The sequence below is a fragment of the Neolamprologus brichardi genome, chromosome 5 (assembly GCF_056152115.1).
Source record: "Neolamprologus brichardi isolate AB-2024 chromosome 5, ASM5615211v1, whole genome shotgun sequence".
Lineage (NCBI taxonomy): Eukaryota > Metazoa > Chordata > Actinopteri > Cichliformes > Cichlidae > Neolamprologus > Neolamprologus brichardi.
Genome location: NC_142108.1, coordinates 16,824,157 through 16,841,235, shown reverse-complemented (window position 1 = coordinate 16,841,235; position 17,079 = coordinate 16,824,157). Strand labels below are relative to the sequence as shown.

At 43.6% G+C, this 17,079-nt stretch overlaps 1 protein-coding gene across 6 annotated transcripts in view; it reads left to right on the top strand.

The window, feature by feature from the left end:
* Nucleotides 1–17,079, top strand: part of erc2 (ELKS/RAB6-interacting/CAST family member 2) — a 53,975-nt gene that overhangs the window by 20,303 nt on the left and 16,593 nt on the right. For 4 of the 6 annotated variants that reach the window (XM_035904531.2, XM_035904529.2, XM_035904528.2 and 1 more), the window contains exons 3-9: nt 3,665–3,688; nt 9,643–10,077; nt 10,414–10,488; nt 12,672–12,827; nt 13,631–13,798; nt 14,255–14,422; nt 15,240–15,377. In XM_035904531.2, the coding sequence (XP_035760424.2) occupies nt 3,665–3,688; nt 9,643–10,077; nt 10,414–10,488; nt 12,672–12,827; nt 13,631–13,798; nt 14,255–14,422; nt 15,240–15,377 (1,164 nt within the window). The remainder of the gene's footprint in view (nt 1–3,664; nt 3,689–9,642; nt 10,078–10,413; nt 10,489–12,671; nt 12,828–13,630; nt 13,799–14,254; nt 14,423–15,239; nt 15,378–17,079) is intronic. The other 2 variants (XM_035904532.2, XM_035904530.2) reach the window with 1 other exon arrangement.

The following is a 17,079-nucleotide window of genomic DNA, read 5'->3' as shown; positions in this document are numbered from 1 at the left end:
TTCTTTTGCATATTACATCAACAGTGAACAGATCTGCATCAGAGCACAGTTTAACTGCTAAAATGAATAATTTTATCTTGTGTTTGAACTTCATATCATTCTTCACAGTGGCACTTTGACACTCAGTTAATTAAACAAAGCCTAAGTGTAGAAGATCACTCCTCAGTCTTTGGTTTTTATCAAACTTAATGATGCTGGAGTATTATAGTTGGCTGTTCTTGGCTATGAGGAGAACATCTAATATGTTTAGCCATCACGCCTACAGCTTTAAACATCCATATTGAAAGATATCAAAATGAAATTCCCCTACCAAGGTTTAATCTTTAGTAGTGCTGCATAGAAAAAAATCTTGCTGCACACTTGTGTGCTGCCTTGACTCACAGATTCGTGCCTTTACTCTGCTGCCTAACTTTCCTGTAGCTGCATGCAGATGCACAGTTGCCTCGTGTGGGTGTAATTGTGTATTGTCAGCTGTCACGACATACAATACAAAGATTAGGAATGTAGTGAGGAGTAGGCTGCTCCGAGTCAGCACTTTGAAGCTGTCTGTCAGATGCAAACACCCACATTCTTTAACACATACACAGACAGTATGCCACACATATCGCAGCTTTTTCCTTTGCCACCTGGTAAAACCACCTAAATGCCACCAGCTTTGAATAGAATTCTGAGGGTAGAGTAGCTTTAACAGTTTTTATTACTCATTGCAAGACACATTTTATCCTAGTAAACACCCATCCTTGTGGGCAACTGGTTAGAATAATAAGGCGGGGCAGAGTAGAAGTTTCTGTTGAAGTTTCCTCTGCTTCCAAGATTTATGGAGGCAAAGTATAAGTCTGAAAAGGTCATGCCTTATTGTTAAACCAACAAGTGATAGAGGTGGAGCAGGAATACTAGTTCTTTTAAACAGGGTACAGAGGGAGGTTGGCTGGCTCCTCTGACATCTGCTGTTGAGGAAAAAGGTGCTTGATTGTGGAACACATTTAAAATTTTCCCAACAGCTACAACTATTTGATGCCGCCTGTCAGCCCCTGCTAAAGAGAAGAACTCTTTAAAAAATGTTAAGGATGTTAGAAATCAGCCAGTATTTTCACAGAGATTCCTGAGCCTTTGTTGGATAATTTAGCTATGAAGAAAGAGCATCAAAGACATGTTGTAGGCAGGAGATTTTACACTCTGGGTTCAATCTGTTTAATGTCATGTTTGACTCTTTAAGATGTAGCACGTGCACATTCTTACAGAACAACAGTACTTTGAGATGTCAAAATGACAAAATATAGTTTTAAAGTCTTCATACACCTTCATACACCTCTCATTAGTTATTATTAATGTGTGGTTCTCTTCCACAGTGTGTCTTTGTCCTGTATTCCTCCCCTCACCCCAGCCATTCGCGGCAGACGGCTGCCCCTCCTTGAGCCTGGCTGGAGGTTTCTTCCTGTTTTTCCAAAGCGCTTCCTCATAGGGAGCCATATGATTGTTGGGGGGTTTTCTGTTTTCTTTGTATTATTGTAGGGCCTTTACCTTATAATATAAAGTGCCTTGAGGCAACTTTTATTGTAATTTGGCATTGTATAAATACAACTGAATTGAATACTTACTGTAGTTGTAAGCTGCCTTGTGGTATTGTGCACAATACAGTGCTTACATAATACAGTGCTAAAGAGTAAGCACATACAGTGGTTGCTCTTTGCATGAGTAGGTAGATGGAACTGTAGTAAGTTTCTGTCTACCGATCCTGCCTTATCCTGTGGTAGCTGGGATATGCCTCAGTTTGAGAAACAGGTAAGGAAAATGGATGGATGGATTGCTAGAGTAGAGTTAGGTCTAAAGTTCAGGTTAATGCCATTTTGCAGGCAGATTTTTTAAGAAACTTATTCCACTTAATCTCAGTCTTTTTTCTCTAGATTAACCAATATAGCAAAGTCTTCCTTTTTATAGATATATTCCTTAAAATGGCTGAATCGGACTCCTTGTTTATGGTCTCTCTCAAATGGATTTCCTGTTTCCGCACTACAAGATTTCTGACAGCCAGTTACCCCCGGCTGCACCAGGTGTCAGTCGAAGAGGGAAGCTTAGCATCTCTCTGCGACTCTGGTGAAACCTCTGGAAGCAATTTTTTAGGATATGCGGCGAAACAGAAGCCTACTCGTGAGAGAGAGGGTGACCAAAAAGGGAACATCCGCTGAGTCATTACTGACTCACAGAAACTTCCACAGTTCTGCTGTGATTATTGGAGGAACGGCCATGCAGTCGATTTAACCCACAGTGCAATTATGTAAATGGATTCACTGGACTGGCTTTTGCAGTTCAGTTCCAAGATGGGAGGTAATTTAGGAGAAAGGAGCAGAAATGAGGGAGGATAAGAAAGAAAGTATGTGAGGAGAAATAAACGGTTGGGTTTCAGTATTTGCAGAGATTTAACCTCTACATATTCAAAAAATTAGATATATTTCTAACATGTTTTTATGTACATAGCAAATTAATATTTCTCTGAGAGAGAAAACTTTGTGTTGAAAAGTGTTTGTCACTAAGAGACTGTTCAGGTTTTAAAGTTTGGCCTCATTCTCTGTTTTATATATTATACTTCCAACAGCACTGACTAAATGAAGGGAGTTGTGCTTGGCAGCAGTCCTGCAACAATGCTGACACAAACACCGCCCCCTGATGGCCGGAAGAGTACATGTTTTATATTTACACAGTATCATGTCAGTTCTGTGCTCAGATACTGAGCCAAATGAGAAGATTTTGTGACATTTATGATAATTTTGCATTTATATTAAGAGGTGGCTGTACTACATATATTATAACGTAGTTACACTGTAATTATTATAAATTAAAACTGCAACTAGTGACTCTGTGGTTAATCTGTTCATTACTCTTTCAGTAAGTTCTGATGAAATGGTAAAATAAGCTAACAAAGATCAAAAAAGATATTTGCTGCAAGATTGTAAGAGGAAAAAATTTACTTTTAAAGCTGGTGTAATGTTTTGCGTATTTGCTCTATAGCTGCAGTTTTCTACAATAATGCTTCATCTCATCATTATCATTCTTAATAACATAATTTATACTGCTTTTATTAATTGTACATCTATCTTCTATCTATCATCTGCTGCTAACCAGAATGCTTAACTGTTTTTTTAAAAGCCATTTCCAATCTTTTCTTCATCTCTTTCCAGAAAGGTCATTCTGATAAAGTCATCATTTTTCTGTGGACAGACTTTTGACTTCTTGTAGAGAGAAAAAGCAGAAATAAAAGAAGTAGCTGAGCTCTAGTAAGTCTACAGAAGTGTACAGAATTCCTTCCCTAACTTTTTGATGGTTATGTGTACACCATCTGAGCACTCTGTATAGACAGAGCTATTAATGTGAACACACATATGTGTAAGTGTGGAAGTACAGCTCAGGACTCTGAAGCATCCTTTATCAATTAAATGCTGTCACTATTAAAATGATTAATTTTTTCCATTGCTTTTCCTACTATGACAAGCCAAAATGTCTGTTTTTAAGAAGAATTTGCACTACTGACTGTGGACTGATAAACTGGCAGCTCTCATTTTAATCTCTGACTTATTTATGTTGATCATCCGTCTCTGTTGCATCAAGCTCTGACGCTGTGTTTTCACCATACATTTGTTTTTCTGTTCATTCTGCCCATGCTCTGCAGCTGCTGGATGCCAGGAGAACCAAGGTTTGTCCCTATGTTTGCACCACGTGCTGAGTGCACAACATAGAGTCACCTTCAGTGTGGCGTGTATTTTCAGACACCTGGCAATCCCTTTGCACCATACAGTCCTTTCTCCTATGAATCCTATAACTCCTAGAAGTTAAATATTTTCAGTGTTTCAGGCTCCCTTCTTGTCCTATGAACCCTGGTCTTTATGTTTCCTCATTTTAAGAGTACAAAGCGATTACTCTGTTTAATGTAATAATGTCTTGTGCTCCTTTAGTACAACAAAACCTAAAACCTCAGACTCCCCGTGAAGTCAGTTTGATTTCACATATTTTCCACTCCTTCAGATCCTGACTGAGCTATTTTCTGAACAAAGAGTAATTTGTGCTTCACTCTCTGTCTCTGCTGGAAGAAAATTTCAACAGAAGTCAATTTTTGACAGAAACTGGGCCTTAAAGGTATTCCTCTAGACCCAAAACCAATCAATAAAAAGAATGTGAATGGTGTATAGCTTTGATATCATGTAATACGGACAGACAAATTCACAAACATGCACACCTTTGTTCAACAGATGGCTGATTTGTCCCTACGGGGTATCAATACTGTAACTTCTGTTCATTAATTTTATATTTTAACTAGTTTTCATCCACCCAGCCAGTCTCTACCAGGAAATTTCACACTTAGTTTGCATATGTTTTCATTGTAACAGTATGCCCCCTGTGATATTTTTAACTTTTAGTATTCGTGTCCTGGTGGCAGATGCATAAAGCTGTGTGTATGCAAAAAGGCAAAGGCAGATTTATGAAACCATGCATACAGAGTGTGCTCTTCAAATGCACCTAGACACTTAGATTAAAACAAAAATCTGTATAGTTGATAAATTTTGTATCCCATATGATCCTCATCAGTTTCACCATATCTGCGCTGATTTCCTCTAAAAATGTCCCTCATATGGTCTGAAGATCTAGTACATCTAAGAAAATTTGAGTATTGTGAAAAGTTCATTTTTTTTGTGATTAAATTAAAGAAGGTGAACTTTGACACATTCTACATTCATCATATATAAAGTGAAATATTTCAGGTCTTTATAAAGAAAAATATAGGTTTCATTTTGAGTGAAATACTGTTCACACAGTATAAATAATGTCTATCTCTCAGTCTAGTTCAGTACATGCAAACACAACCCAACTGCTGACTTGACAGTTCTCCAGATAATGATCATTGACATCGTCCACAAGGAAGGTAAACCACAGGAGGGCACGGAAGAAAAGGCTGGCTGTTGCAGAGTGCTGTGCTGAAGCCTATTCGTGGATAGCTGACTTCAAGGGAAAAATGTGGTAGGAATAGTGCACAAACAGCAAGGATGACAGCAGCCTTGAGAGAATCGTGAGAAAAGTTGATTCAAGAACTTGGGAGAACTTCTCGAGGAGTGGACAGATGCAGTGTTACTGGGCTGTTGCACAGACGTGCAAAGTGCTTTTTTTTTTTCAAATGAAACAAAGATCCTGAAATCTGGGGGAAGAGTGGAAAAGGCACAAAATCGAAGGTGTTTGAAGTCCAGTAAGAAGTCCGCACACTCTGTGATGACTCGGGGTGCCAAGTCCTCAGCTGATGTTGTTGGTGTTTTGGTCCACTGTTTTTTATCAAGTCCAAAGTCAACACTGACATCTACCAGGAGATTTTATAACACTTTTATGCTTCCATCTGCAGAAAAGCACCACCTGCTTACAGTGCCAGAACTGCTACCATGACCATGTTATTACTGTAAATGATTAGCCAGCCAACTCTCCTGACCGGAATCCCGCAGAGAATCTAAGATGAAGATGAGAAACACCTGACCCAAAAATACAGTCGAGCTGAAGGCCGCCATCAAAGGGACCGAGCAGTAACACTTCAGCAGTGGAACAACCTTGTCATACTGCTCTGATGCAGTAATCAGTAGTAAAGGATTCCCAAGTACTGAGTATTTATATAAACATATATTCCATTAATTAAATGTTTCTACATTACAAATTGTTTTAATAGTTTACTGGACTTCTGATTTTCATGAGCTTTAAACCATAAAAATCAAATCCATCCAGCCATCCATCCATCTTCTCCTGCTTTATCCGGGGCCGGGTCGCGGGGGGCAGCAGCCTAAGCAGAGAAGCCCAGACCTCCCTCTCCCCAGCCACCTCCTCTAGCTTATCCGGGGGAACACCAAGGCGTTCCCAGGCTAGCCGAGAGATATAATCTCTCCAGTGTGTCCTGGGTCCTCCTGGTGGGACATGCCCGGAACACCTCACCCAGGAGGCGCCCAAGAGGCATCCTTGTCAGATGCCCAAACCACCTCGACTGGCTCCTTTCAATGTGGAGAAGCAGTGGCTCTACTCTGAGCCCCTCCCGGATGGCTGAACTGCTCACCCTATCTCTAAGGGAGAGGCCAGCCACCCTTCGGAAGAAGCTCATTTCCGCCGCTTGTATCCGCAATCTCGTTCTTTCGGTCACTACCCACAGCTCGTGGCCATAGGTGAGGGTAGGGACGTAGATCGACCGGTAAATTGAGAGCTTTGCTTTTACACTCAGCTCCCTCTTCACCACGATGGACCGGTGCAGCGTCCGCATTACTGCAGCCGCAGCACCAATCCGTCTGTCGATCTCCGGCTCCCTTCTCCCATCACTTGTGAACAAGACCCCGAGATACTTGAACTCCTCCACTTGGGGCAGGAACTCATCCCCGACCCGGAGTGGGCACTCCACCCTTTTCCGGCTGAGAACCATGGCCTCAGATTTGGAGGTGCTGATCCTCATTCCCGCTGGTTCACACTCGGCTGCAGACCGTTCCAGTGCGAGCCAGAGGCCCTCAGAGGCCATAAGCAGAGATTCTGAGGCCACCAAAGTGAAAGCCCTCCGCCACTTGGCTGCGCCTAGAAATCCTGTCCATAAAAATTATGAACAGAATCGGTGACAAAGGGCAGCCCTGGCGGAGCCCATCACCCACCGGGAACAAGTCCGACTTATTACCGGCAATGCGAACCAAGCTCTTGCAATGGTTGTATAGGGATCGAATGGCCCGTAGCAATGGGCCAGACACCCCATACTCCCGTAGCACCTCCCACAGGACACCCAGAGGGACACGGTCGAATGCCTTCTCCAAGTCCACAAAACACATGTAGACTGGTTGGGCAAACTCCCATGCACCCTCAAGTATCCTTGAAAAGATAAAGAGCTGGTCCAGTGTTCCGCGACCAGGACGAAAACCGCATTGTTCCTCCTGTATCTGAGGTTCAACTAGCGGACAAACTCTCCTTTCCAGCACCCTGGCATAGACTTTCCCAGGGAGGCTGAGGAGTGTGATCCCCCTGTAGTTGGAACACACCCTCCGGTCCCCCTTCTTAAAAATGGGGACCACCACCCCAGTCTGCCAGTCCAGGCCCCTGATCTCCACCCAACATTGTAGAGGCGTGGCAGCCAGGACAGCCCTACAACGTCCAGAGCCTTCAGGAACTCGGGGCGGACTTCATTCACACAAGGGGCTCTGCCACCAAGGAGTTGTTTAACTGCCTCAGTGACCTCGCCCCCGGAAATTGGCGGGTCATTCCCCTCATCCCCAGACTCTGCTTCCTCCTCAGAAGATGTGTCAGTGGGATTAAGAAGGTCCTCGAAGTATTCCTTCCACCGCCTGACAATTTTCTCAGTTGAAGTCAGCAGCGCTCCACCAGCACTATACACAGTGCAGGTAGAGCACCGCTTTCCCCTCCTGAGATGCCTGACGGTTTGTCAGAATCTCTTCGAGGCAGTCCGAAAGTCTTTTTCGATGGCCTCTCCAAACTCCTCCCACACCCGAGTTTTTGCATCAGCCACTGCCCGAGCCGCATTCCGCTTGGCCTGTCGATACCTGTCGGCTGCCTCCGAAGTCCAACAGGCTAGCCAAGCCCGATAGGACTCCTTCTTCAGCCTCGTGGCTCCCTTCACCTCTGATGTCCACCATTTGGTTCGGGGGTTACCACCACGACAGGCACCAACCACCTTGCGGCCGCAGCTCAATGCAGCAGCTTCGGCAATAGAGATGCTGAACATGGTCCATTCGGACTCAATGTCTCCAGTCTCCCTCGGAATGCTGTTGAAGCTCTGCCGGAGGTGTGCGTTGAAAATCTCACGGACTGGGGCCTCTGCTAGGCATTACCAGAACACACTCACTACACATTTAGGTGCACCAGGTCTGTCCAGCGTCCTCCCCTGCCACCTGATCCAACTCACCACCAGGTGGTGATCAGTTAACAGCTCAGCCCCTCTCTTTACCCGAGTGTCCAAAACATATGGTCGCAGGTCTGGTGATACAATTGCAAAATTGATCATCAACCTGCGGCCTAGAGAGTCCTGGTGCCACGTGCAGTTATGGACACTCTTATGTTTGAACAAAGTGTTTGCTATGGCCAAACTGTGATTTGCACAGAAGTCCAATAACAAAAAACTGCTCGGATTCAGATCAGGGAGGCCATCCCTCCCAATCACGCCCCTCCAGGTATCGCTGTTGTTACCCACGTGAGCATTGAAGTCTCCCAGTAGGACAACAGAGTCTCCAGGTGGAGCACCTTCCAGCACCCCACCCAGGGACTCTAAGAAGGCTGGGTACTCTGAACTGCCACTCAGCGCATAAGCACAGATCACAGTCAGGACCCGTTCCCCGACCCTAAGGCGCAGGGAACAAACCCTCTCATCCACTGGGAAGAATCCCAGCGTACAGGCAGCAAGCCGGGGGATATTAGAATACCCACCCCAGCCCGCCGCCTCTCACCAGGGGCAACTCCAGACTGAGACAGAGTCCAGCCCCTCTCCAGGAGACTGGTTCCAGAGCCCAAGCCATGCATAGAGGTGAGCCCAACTATATCTAGCTGGTACCTCTCAACCACACGCAATAACTCGGGCTCCTTCCCCACCAGAGAGGTGACATTCCTTGTCCCAATTGCCAGTCTTGGTAGCCGGGGATCAGTGCGCCAGGGCCTCCGCTCCTGGCCGCCGCCCGGCACACAATTCACCCGACCCCTACGGCACCTCCTGTGGGTGGTGGGCCTACGGGAGGATGGGCCTATGTCCCCTTTTCGGGCTGTGCCCGACCGGGCCCCATGGACTAAGGCCTGGCCACTAGACACTCGCCCTCAGGCACCCTCCCCGGGCCTGTCTCCAGGGCGGGGCCCCGGTAACCCTATCCCGGGCAGGGTAAACTGTTCCCTCGATGTTTTCCTCATAAAGGTCTTCTGAATCGCTCTTTGTCTGGTCCCTCACTCTGGACCAATTTGCCATGGGAGACCCTACCAGGGGGCAAAAGCCCCCGGACAACATAGCCCCTGGGATCCCTGGGACACACAAACCCCTCCACCACGATAAGGTAGCGATTCACGGAGGGGATAATAATCAAATTTAAAACAAAAAAGGCTTGGAATATTTCACTTTATGTTTGATAAATACAGATGATTATGATCATTTAGATTTAGAATTAAATTAAATTTCAGGGTGTTCAGTTGTTTTTTTAAGTTCATCTACACACTTTCTTCACTTATATGTACCAGTTTACATAAAGTTGAATGTGCATGTTATTGTACATGCACTTGGTCCCTGCTTTCTCAGAGTGAAAGTCTGACCTGTGAGAGCACCAGGGTGTTTCTGTGTATAATAAAGCCCTTTACAGACTAATAAATTAATATTTGGAAGCTGTGAATTATTTTTAAAGATATTTTCTCCAACAACTGTAAATCTATGCAGTCAGGACTTAAATTAGATCCGTGCTTCACACTTTTTCAACAAATAAACCTACAATCTAAAAGCGTGCCAAGGTAAGTCATGTGTTCTCCATGATCAACCTGCTGTGGGATTGTTTGTTCATCCCCATGTGTAGTGTTATTACGTAATGTTGTGTTATGAGCTATACCTAAAAATAATTTCAATAATTGGTGAGCCTCTGTGTGTGTTTGTATATGTGTGTGTGTTTGTAGCATCTTCAGATGACCATCCAAGCTCTGCAGGATGAATTGCGCACACAGCGAGACCTCAACCACCTGCTGCAGCAGGAGAGCGGTAACCGCTCTGGGTCTGAGCATTTCACCACCATTGAGCTGACAGAGGAGAACTTCCGGCGGCTGCAGGCTGAACATGACAGACAGGCCAAGGAGCTCTTCCTGCTGAGAAAGACCCTAGAGGAGATGGAACTGAGGATCGAGACCCAGAAACAAACCCTAGGTGCCAGAGATGAGTCAATTAAGAAGTTGCTTGAGATGCTACAGAGCAAAGGCCTGCCCCCGGGCCCGGGCAGGGCGACCGAGGAGGAGGAGCAAGAACGAGCCCGCCGCATTGCTGAAGCAGAGGCGCAACTGGGACACCTGGAGGTCATTCTGGATCAAAAGGAGAAGGAAAACATCCATTTGCGAGAGGTAGTATATGTCGAGGGTTACGATGATGATGTTAAGTCATTGCATTCACTGCTTTAGAGTAAAAAAAACTGTTCTTTTGTTTTGTTATCACTAGATGGCAGTGCAGCATGTCACAAAATCAATATTCTCTGCTGCTTATCCCTGCATCATAACAATTATGTAATGTATGAAGTAAAAGAACTGAAGAGCTGTTGCATGAAATATTTTGCATGTGTAAGCATAAAGCTTTTATGCATTGTGAGGTGAGCTTTTGAAATTTTAATAATCTAGCTATTCATTGGAGACCACGATCGGTTTTGCTCTACCGCTGCTACAAATTGTTGTCTTTTTTTTAAGGAACTGCACAGAAGAAATCAACTGCATCAGGACCCAAGTAAAACTAAGGCCCTGCAGACCATTATAGAGATGAAAGTAAGACTCCCATACGGCCTGCGCATAAACACATACAGCAGGGCCCATCATCAACTACGCTTCACTGCTTCTTTTTAAAGCCAGATGTTATTTTTGTATTTACCTAACTGACTGACGTTCACAGCTGTAGCATGTTTGCCACTGCATGTCTAAATGGAAACCTGTTCCGCCAAATCTATTGTTGTGATTGTGATTGTCGGCAGCTGAGTCAATCATCAACACACTGACACACTCTAGCAAACACACACACACACACACACACACACACACACACACACACGTACTGCTCACAAAGCAGTTGTGCAAACATAAACAAGAGTCAATATTACTGTTTAACATTTCAGCTGTTGTGGCTCACTTGACAGATGGCCACTACCCCAGACAGTTCCACACCACACCAGTTTCATGACAAGATGTTTTCTATTCTGCATGACAGATTGTTTGCAAACATCCCAGACTCCAGCTCTATCATTTCAGCTTCATTTTTCTGCAGGCGAGTATTGTAACTCCAGAGCATTGTTTTAAAATTTTCATTCAAGGTTTCTGAACTGAGGAAAAACTACTGAGCTGAGCAAAAAAAAAAAAAAAAAAGTATAAAAGGATAGCTAGAATTTTTGGTTTCATGCTGGATGAGGAACCGAGCCTTCAAAGCATCTTGGATTTTAAACAATTCCACAAAACATACCATATGGAGAATCTTTTAGGATGAAGGACCCCACCCTCTTTACACAAGCATGTTGTACAGCAGCTGGATGTGACACTAGCGATATCAGACTCATCCAATGAACCACTGTAGACACCACCAGCCTCACTGCAGAGGCCTGACATCACTTCCTCAAAATAAATCATGACATCATCGCTGAGCTGACACAGCCCCTCTCACTCGGCTGGATCCGTGCCGAGCAGGCCCCAGCCTAGTCATGTGATGTGCAAGCTCTAGGATCCTGTTGATTTTCATACGGCGTGTGGGGAAGTCCCGCCTCCTTTCTCCTCCTGTGCTGTGCAGGAAGACCCTGCATCTCTCCCCTTCTCCTCTCTCCCACTGCTGTGTTGATGCTGATGGAAGCACGAATAATCCTCCCTCCCTCTCTTCCCCTACATCCCTCCCACCCTCTCCTCCTCACTCACCAGAGACAGTGCACGGTATATAGCCTGCCTGCTGCTGCCATGGAAACAGGTGTGGTTGTTTATGACAGTGAGAGGCCAGTATGCAGGGAGATAGAGAGACAGAGAGGCATACAGAGGCAGGGAAAGGGAAATAAAGAGCAAGATTTACTGACCAGGTCGATGTACCAGTGATTACATGTGGATGGAATAAAATCACTCTTCTTTAAAGGTACGATGTCTTGTCTCGATTGCAGCAGTGTTAGTTCATTGATGTTCGTCTCGTAACACAGAGACTGAGGTGAGGTGCAGCAGCAGGGCGAAGTGCATGTACAATGTGCAGTGCTCATACATTGACGTTAACCCCTCAGATCCTTGTCTGGTACTTCATCATTCCTCATCACATTTCCCACCTTCCTCTGCAGCGGGCTATCACTGCCCCTGCTAATGGCCATAAGTTCATAAGTTCAGAGTCACTAAGAGGAAAGAAGGAGGGACACAAAAAAAGAGAGAAAGACAGAGAACAACAAGGTTGCTCCATGCTCTGCTGGAGAGGGAGATAGACCATGGCTAATCTTAAAGACGTTGTATTATTTATTTAAAAAGCCGTGAAGCTAAAGCTGCACTCACAGTCGCAGTCTAGAGACTGGATTCTGCATTGATCTGCAAGCATCTATGGCAAAAGCTTCGGCTTGTTACTTTTCTTCCTTTCCCCCCTGCGCATTTCTCTCCGGTCCTGGTTGATCTCGCTGTACTGGATGTGCGCTCAATATTTCCCAATGGTGATTAATCCTCCGAGCTGCCGCACGGAGCTGAGTAGAACGCTTCTGATTTCACCGACAGATACTGCAGTTGCTCTCAGTCAGACCAAAGAGCTTTTTCCATTCTTGGTGTATCTCACTATATCTTTCAGTTCCTCCCCCCCTTTCAGTCTCTGTGTCTGTATTTCTCTTTAAATCTTTTACCCTCCATTTGTTTCCTGGACTCTTTTCTTTAGCTCAGATTTATTTGCAGCATGCAACTTTTGGACATGCCAGTCCTGGTTTTGAGGTGTGTCTCCTCCGCGTGTTTGTGTGCAGGACACCAAAATTGCCTCTCTGGAACGCAACATTCGGGATCTGGAGGATGAGATTCAAATGCTGAAGGCAAACGGCTTACTGAACACAGAGGACAGAGAAGAGGAAATCAAACAGATGGAGGTCTACAAGAACCACTCTAAGTTTATGAAGACGAAGGTAGAGACTAACTGCACTGTGCATGCAGATCTGATGCTGTTAAAGAATGGCTTAATATAAAATGGCAGGCATGTTCAGGGTACAGAGCTGTGCAGAAGAGAGAGTACTGAAAAATGTTGTGTTACATAAATGAGCTGCTTTAACACATAGTGAGAACAGCAAAGTGCCCTGTCGGCAAAAAATCTGAAAGAGGCTCCGTGCCAAAAGTGGGGAAAATGCAAACTTTGCAAACGCACACTTTAACATTTGAAAACACTTTTCTTCTTTAATTACACATAAAAAGTACATCACTTTATTAATCTGTGGCCACAAGACAAACACAAGTCTAAAATAAGATAAGCCACAATGAAAGCTTTGTTTTTGTTGAACTGACTTCAGCTGCTTGTTTTCCGACCGGTCCGTGATGATAAGTTGTGTTTGCATATCAGAGTTAGAGTCATACACTCAAGAACAGCCACCTACAACCTGTGATAGTGTCAGGGTGTGTGTGTCTATGACTTTCTGGGGCTCATGTACGTGTCTTTGGAGTGTTTACGTTTTCTCTCCCTATTAACCAACCAGCCACAGTTTTGTTCTTCTATTTTTAGACTTCTTTTCATCAATCATGAATAGAAATGATGTATAATATATGATGAATGCAGGGGAGTTAGTCCCAAATGCATATTTAATGAGGGAGAAGCGTGTTGATGAAAATAGTGCGAAAGCTGTGCAGACTAGCTCGCCGTTCCCATTCGTGAGCATGAAATTGTTACACTGCTCACGTAACGGTTGGGTCAAAATGATCTGCTTCCTCTCATGTACAGATTGACCAGTTGAAGCAGGAGTTGTCAAAGAAAGAGTCAGAACTGCTGGCTCTGCAGACGAAGCTAGAGACCCTCAACAACCAGAACTCAGACTGCAAACAGCATATCGAGGTGCTCAAAGAGTCTCTCACTGCCAAGGAGCAACGTGCTGCCATCCTGCAAACGGAGGTAATAAAACAAGCTCAACTTATTTGTACACGTACAATAAATTAACTTAACAATACATTGCTTCACAAACATTCTCAAGCTCCTAGCCAAACTGAGCAAACAATAGGCTCGCCCTGGGCCCGAGGCTTATTACAGCAAATCATATCAGCAGTGTGTTTGCTTTGAAAGCTTTGTAGTAAGTGAAGTGCAACCTAGGTCACTACCAATGAAAAACTGTTGCCCAGTGTACTGTCACAACTCATAGACCAGAAAACATCACAAATCTGCAGTAATAAATAAATAACTGTGGTGAATTATTAGAATACTTCCCTAATAAATGCACCTTTTTTTTGGTTTGTTTTTTTTCACCAGGGTTACTATAAGTAATTAAATCAAAGTGCTTTTAACTATAATGCTACACTTGGGATAATTAGTCCACTTTGTGTGCTTCCTCTGACATGTACTAATATGCTTCAGGTTGACGCTTTACGTCTACGTCTGGAGGAGAAAGAGTCCTTCTTGAACAAGAAAACCAAGCAGCTGCAGGACCTGACGGAGGAGAAGGGTACTCTCGCCGGAGAAATCAGGGACATGAAGGACATGCTTGAGGTCAAAGAAAGGAAGATTAATGTCCTGCAGAAAAAGGTGAGAATGGAAGGAAAGAAGACCTCACCATGTAGAAACATTAAGGGAGGAAATACATTTTAACCACAATTTTGGCTTGCCCACATTACTCTGCTTTTGAGTTATTGTTTATTTTTTTGTCTACAACACACTGTATTGTGGAGGCATGTCTAATTACTCCAGATTTAGTCACAAATTTGAAATGAACAGCGACTGTGTGGGTTGTTTTGTCACATTTTCGTGTCCTGGACTTAACCAGTCGCTCTGTGGAAATATAAAGCTGGGAGGTTGCTCTGTCCATTAAGTGTGAGAGAGTCTCATGCACTCAGGGGAAAATGTCCATAGAAAGACAAGCAAGAAGATATTTCTGCCTCACTGGCTCTCATTTGTGTGTGTGCTATAAATACTCACAGAGTGTTACTCCATATCGCACCCAGACCTGCTCTCCCGTTTTGTTTTTCTTCTCTTGTGTCTGATCACCCCCCCTTCTCATCTTTGCACTTTTATCTGTTTCATCATTTTTATTAATTATGAATCATTGTTTTTTCCTGTCTTATCATAAATAAAATACCTTAATTCAGGTCAGTCCTGCACTACTCAGATAGCAGTTTGGTATATATTCAGGTTTACATTAAGTTCTGCTTTTCAAAACTTAAAGGTCTTATAGTTTTTGATGTATTTCTTCTCACATTGTACACAGTGTTGCTTATGTAGTGTGTTAAGCTTCAAAGACTTAAAAAAATGGCTGCTATACCGACTTTAAATGTTGCGCTGGTTTGGAGATCGTGCTTTATATTGTGTGTTTTGCTCCTTGTTCTTCCTTATTTTTCTGAGTCAGATTGAGAACCTGCAGGAGCAGCTGCGGGACAAAGACAAGCAGCTGGGGAACCTCAAGGACAGGGTCAAGTCTCTGCAGACCGACTCCAGTAACACAGACACTGCCCTGGCCACCCTGGAAGAGGCGCTGTCAGAGAAGGTAGATCACGCCACCCTGATACCACCGAACCCGTAACACTGTCTGAACTGTGACACTTTATCTGTTTGTAGTTACTATCATATTATCAAAAGGATGTATATAGTGGAAGGAATTCCAGGTGACTGTTTCAGACAATCATTCATTCAAAATCCAGAATGTGAATGACCTCTTTTTTTCTTGTATGCTCTCAAGAAGACCACAAGCACCAAACATTAGCATCATTATCGACAAGACAGATGAATTTGAGATTAGCAAACTTTTTTCCTGACGTTTTATATCTCTGTTAGGTCGCAGTAACACGGTTCTAAGCAAACTTGTATTCCCTGACCGACTGGTAAATGGTTGCTGGCTGTCGCTAAGTGACACTGATCACAAAGAGGATGCTGCACCAAAAACCTCCTTGTGGTTGTTTTGGTCACTAGCAGATTGGCACATTGCCAGCGTTTGTATGGGTGGCTCCAACTTGTCTGCAACATTTTCTCTCTGGGCTCTAGTGAAACTTGAACACACTGCAAGGGCCACACAGAGTAGAAAAGGAGCTTGTTCGCCATCAGTTCAATTAAATTCAGTTCAATTAAATTTTATTTATATAGTGCCAATTCAACAACAATCACCTCAAAGTGCTTTATATTGTAAGCTAATATTAGAGAGACCCCCCCCCCCAAAAAAATAAATAAATAAATAAATAAATAAATAAATAAAATAAGACAACTTTGTAAAAGCAAGCGCTTGTCGACAGTGGGACAGAACAAACCCCCAGCAGAACTCAGCTCAGGGCGGGCAGCTATCTGCTGTGACTGTTTGGTGGTGAGGAAAAAGAGAAGAGACACAGATACTGGGATCTGATTATTCAAGAGCTTGTATGCGAGGAAAGGGATTTTAAATCCAATTCTGGATTCAACAGGGAGAAGTTGCACTGTCCCTAACAACCAGTGAATCAGCCTGTTATAGCGACAGCAAGCAACAACTTGCAACCAGTTGGGAAATACACATTTATTTATTTAATTTAGTAAAAGTTACACTCTTTAAAGAGAATAATGTAAGCTTCGGTGTTGTCATAGATACTTGAACTTTAGAGTTGCTCATAAGGGGAATTTGAAGAGACACAAACAGAAATGCTTCCTCTTATTTCCAGACTTTATATTAAGCTTAGTCAGCTGGTAGCTGGTGAAATTCCAACATATGTTAAACCTTTCCTCTAAATGAACCATGTTAGTAAAAATTCTTGTTTTCTGCTTCTTCTTCTTTTTTTTTAAACAACTACAAGTTGCGTCTAGTTGCTGTGGAGTGATTGTACAGATCTTCTGAAATTGTGACGAAATCGGATTTGTACTTGTGCAGAGAGAAGTGTGAATAGTATAAAATATTAAAACATTTATTATTACATTCTGTTATTACATTCCTTGATATCAAAGAGGAGAGATGAAGGCACATGTCGCAGCAGGGCGACTGTGCCCTGCTCTGCACTAAGGCTGTTTGTGAAGCCCATCATGGTGCTTTAAAAAGCTCCATCAGGTTTGACTTTTCTTAATCCTCCTAAAAATAGTGGGACCTCACCAAATATCAGTAGTAACTCTATTACAGTTCATAGATTTATGTATAATTGAGGAAAGAGCTGATGTAATCCTCTAGCTCCATTAGATATCATTATTTCTTTCCTGCACTAGTGTTTTATTCAATTTTTAGGTAACCAGATTTTGAT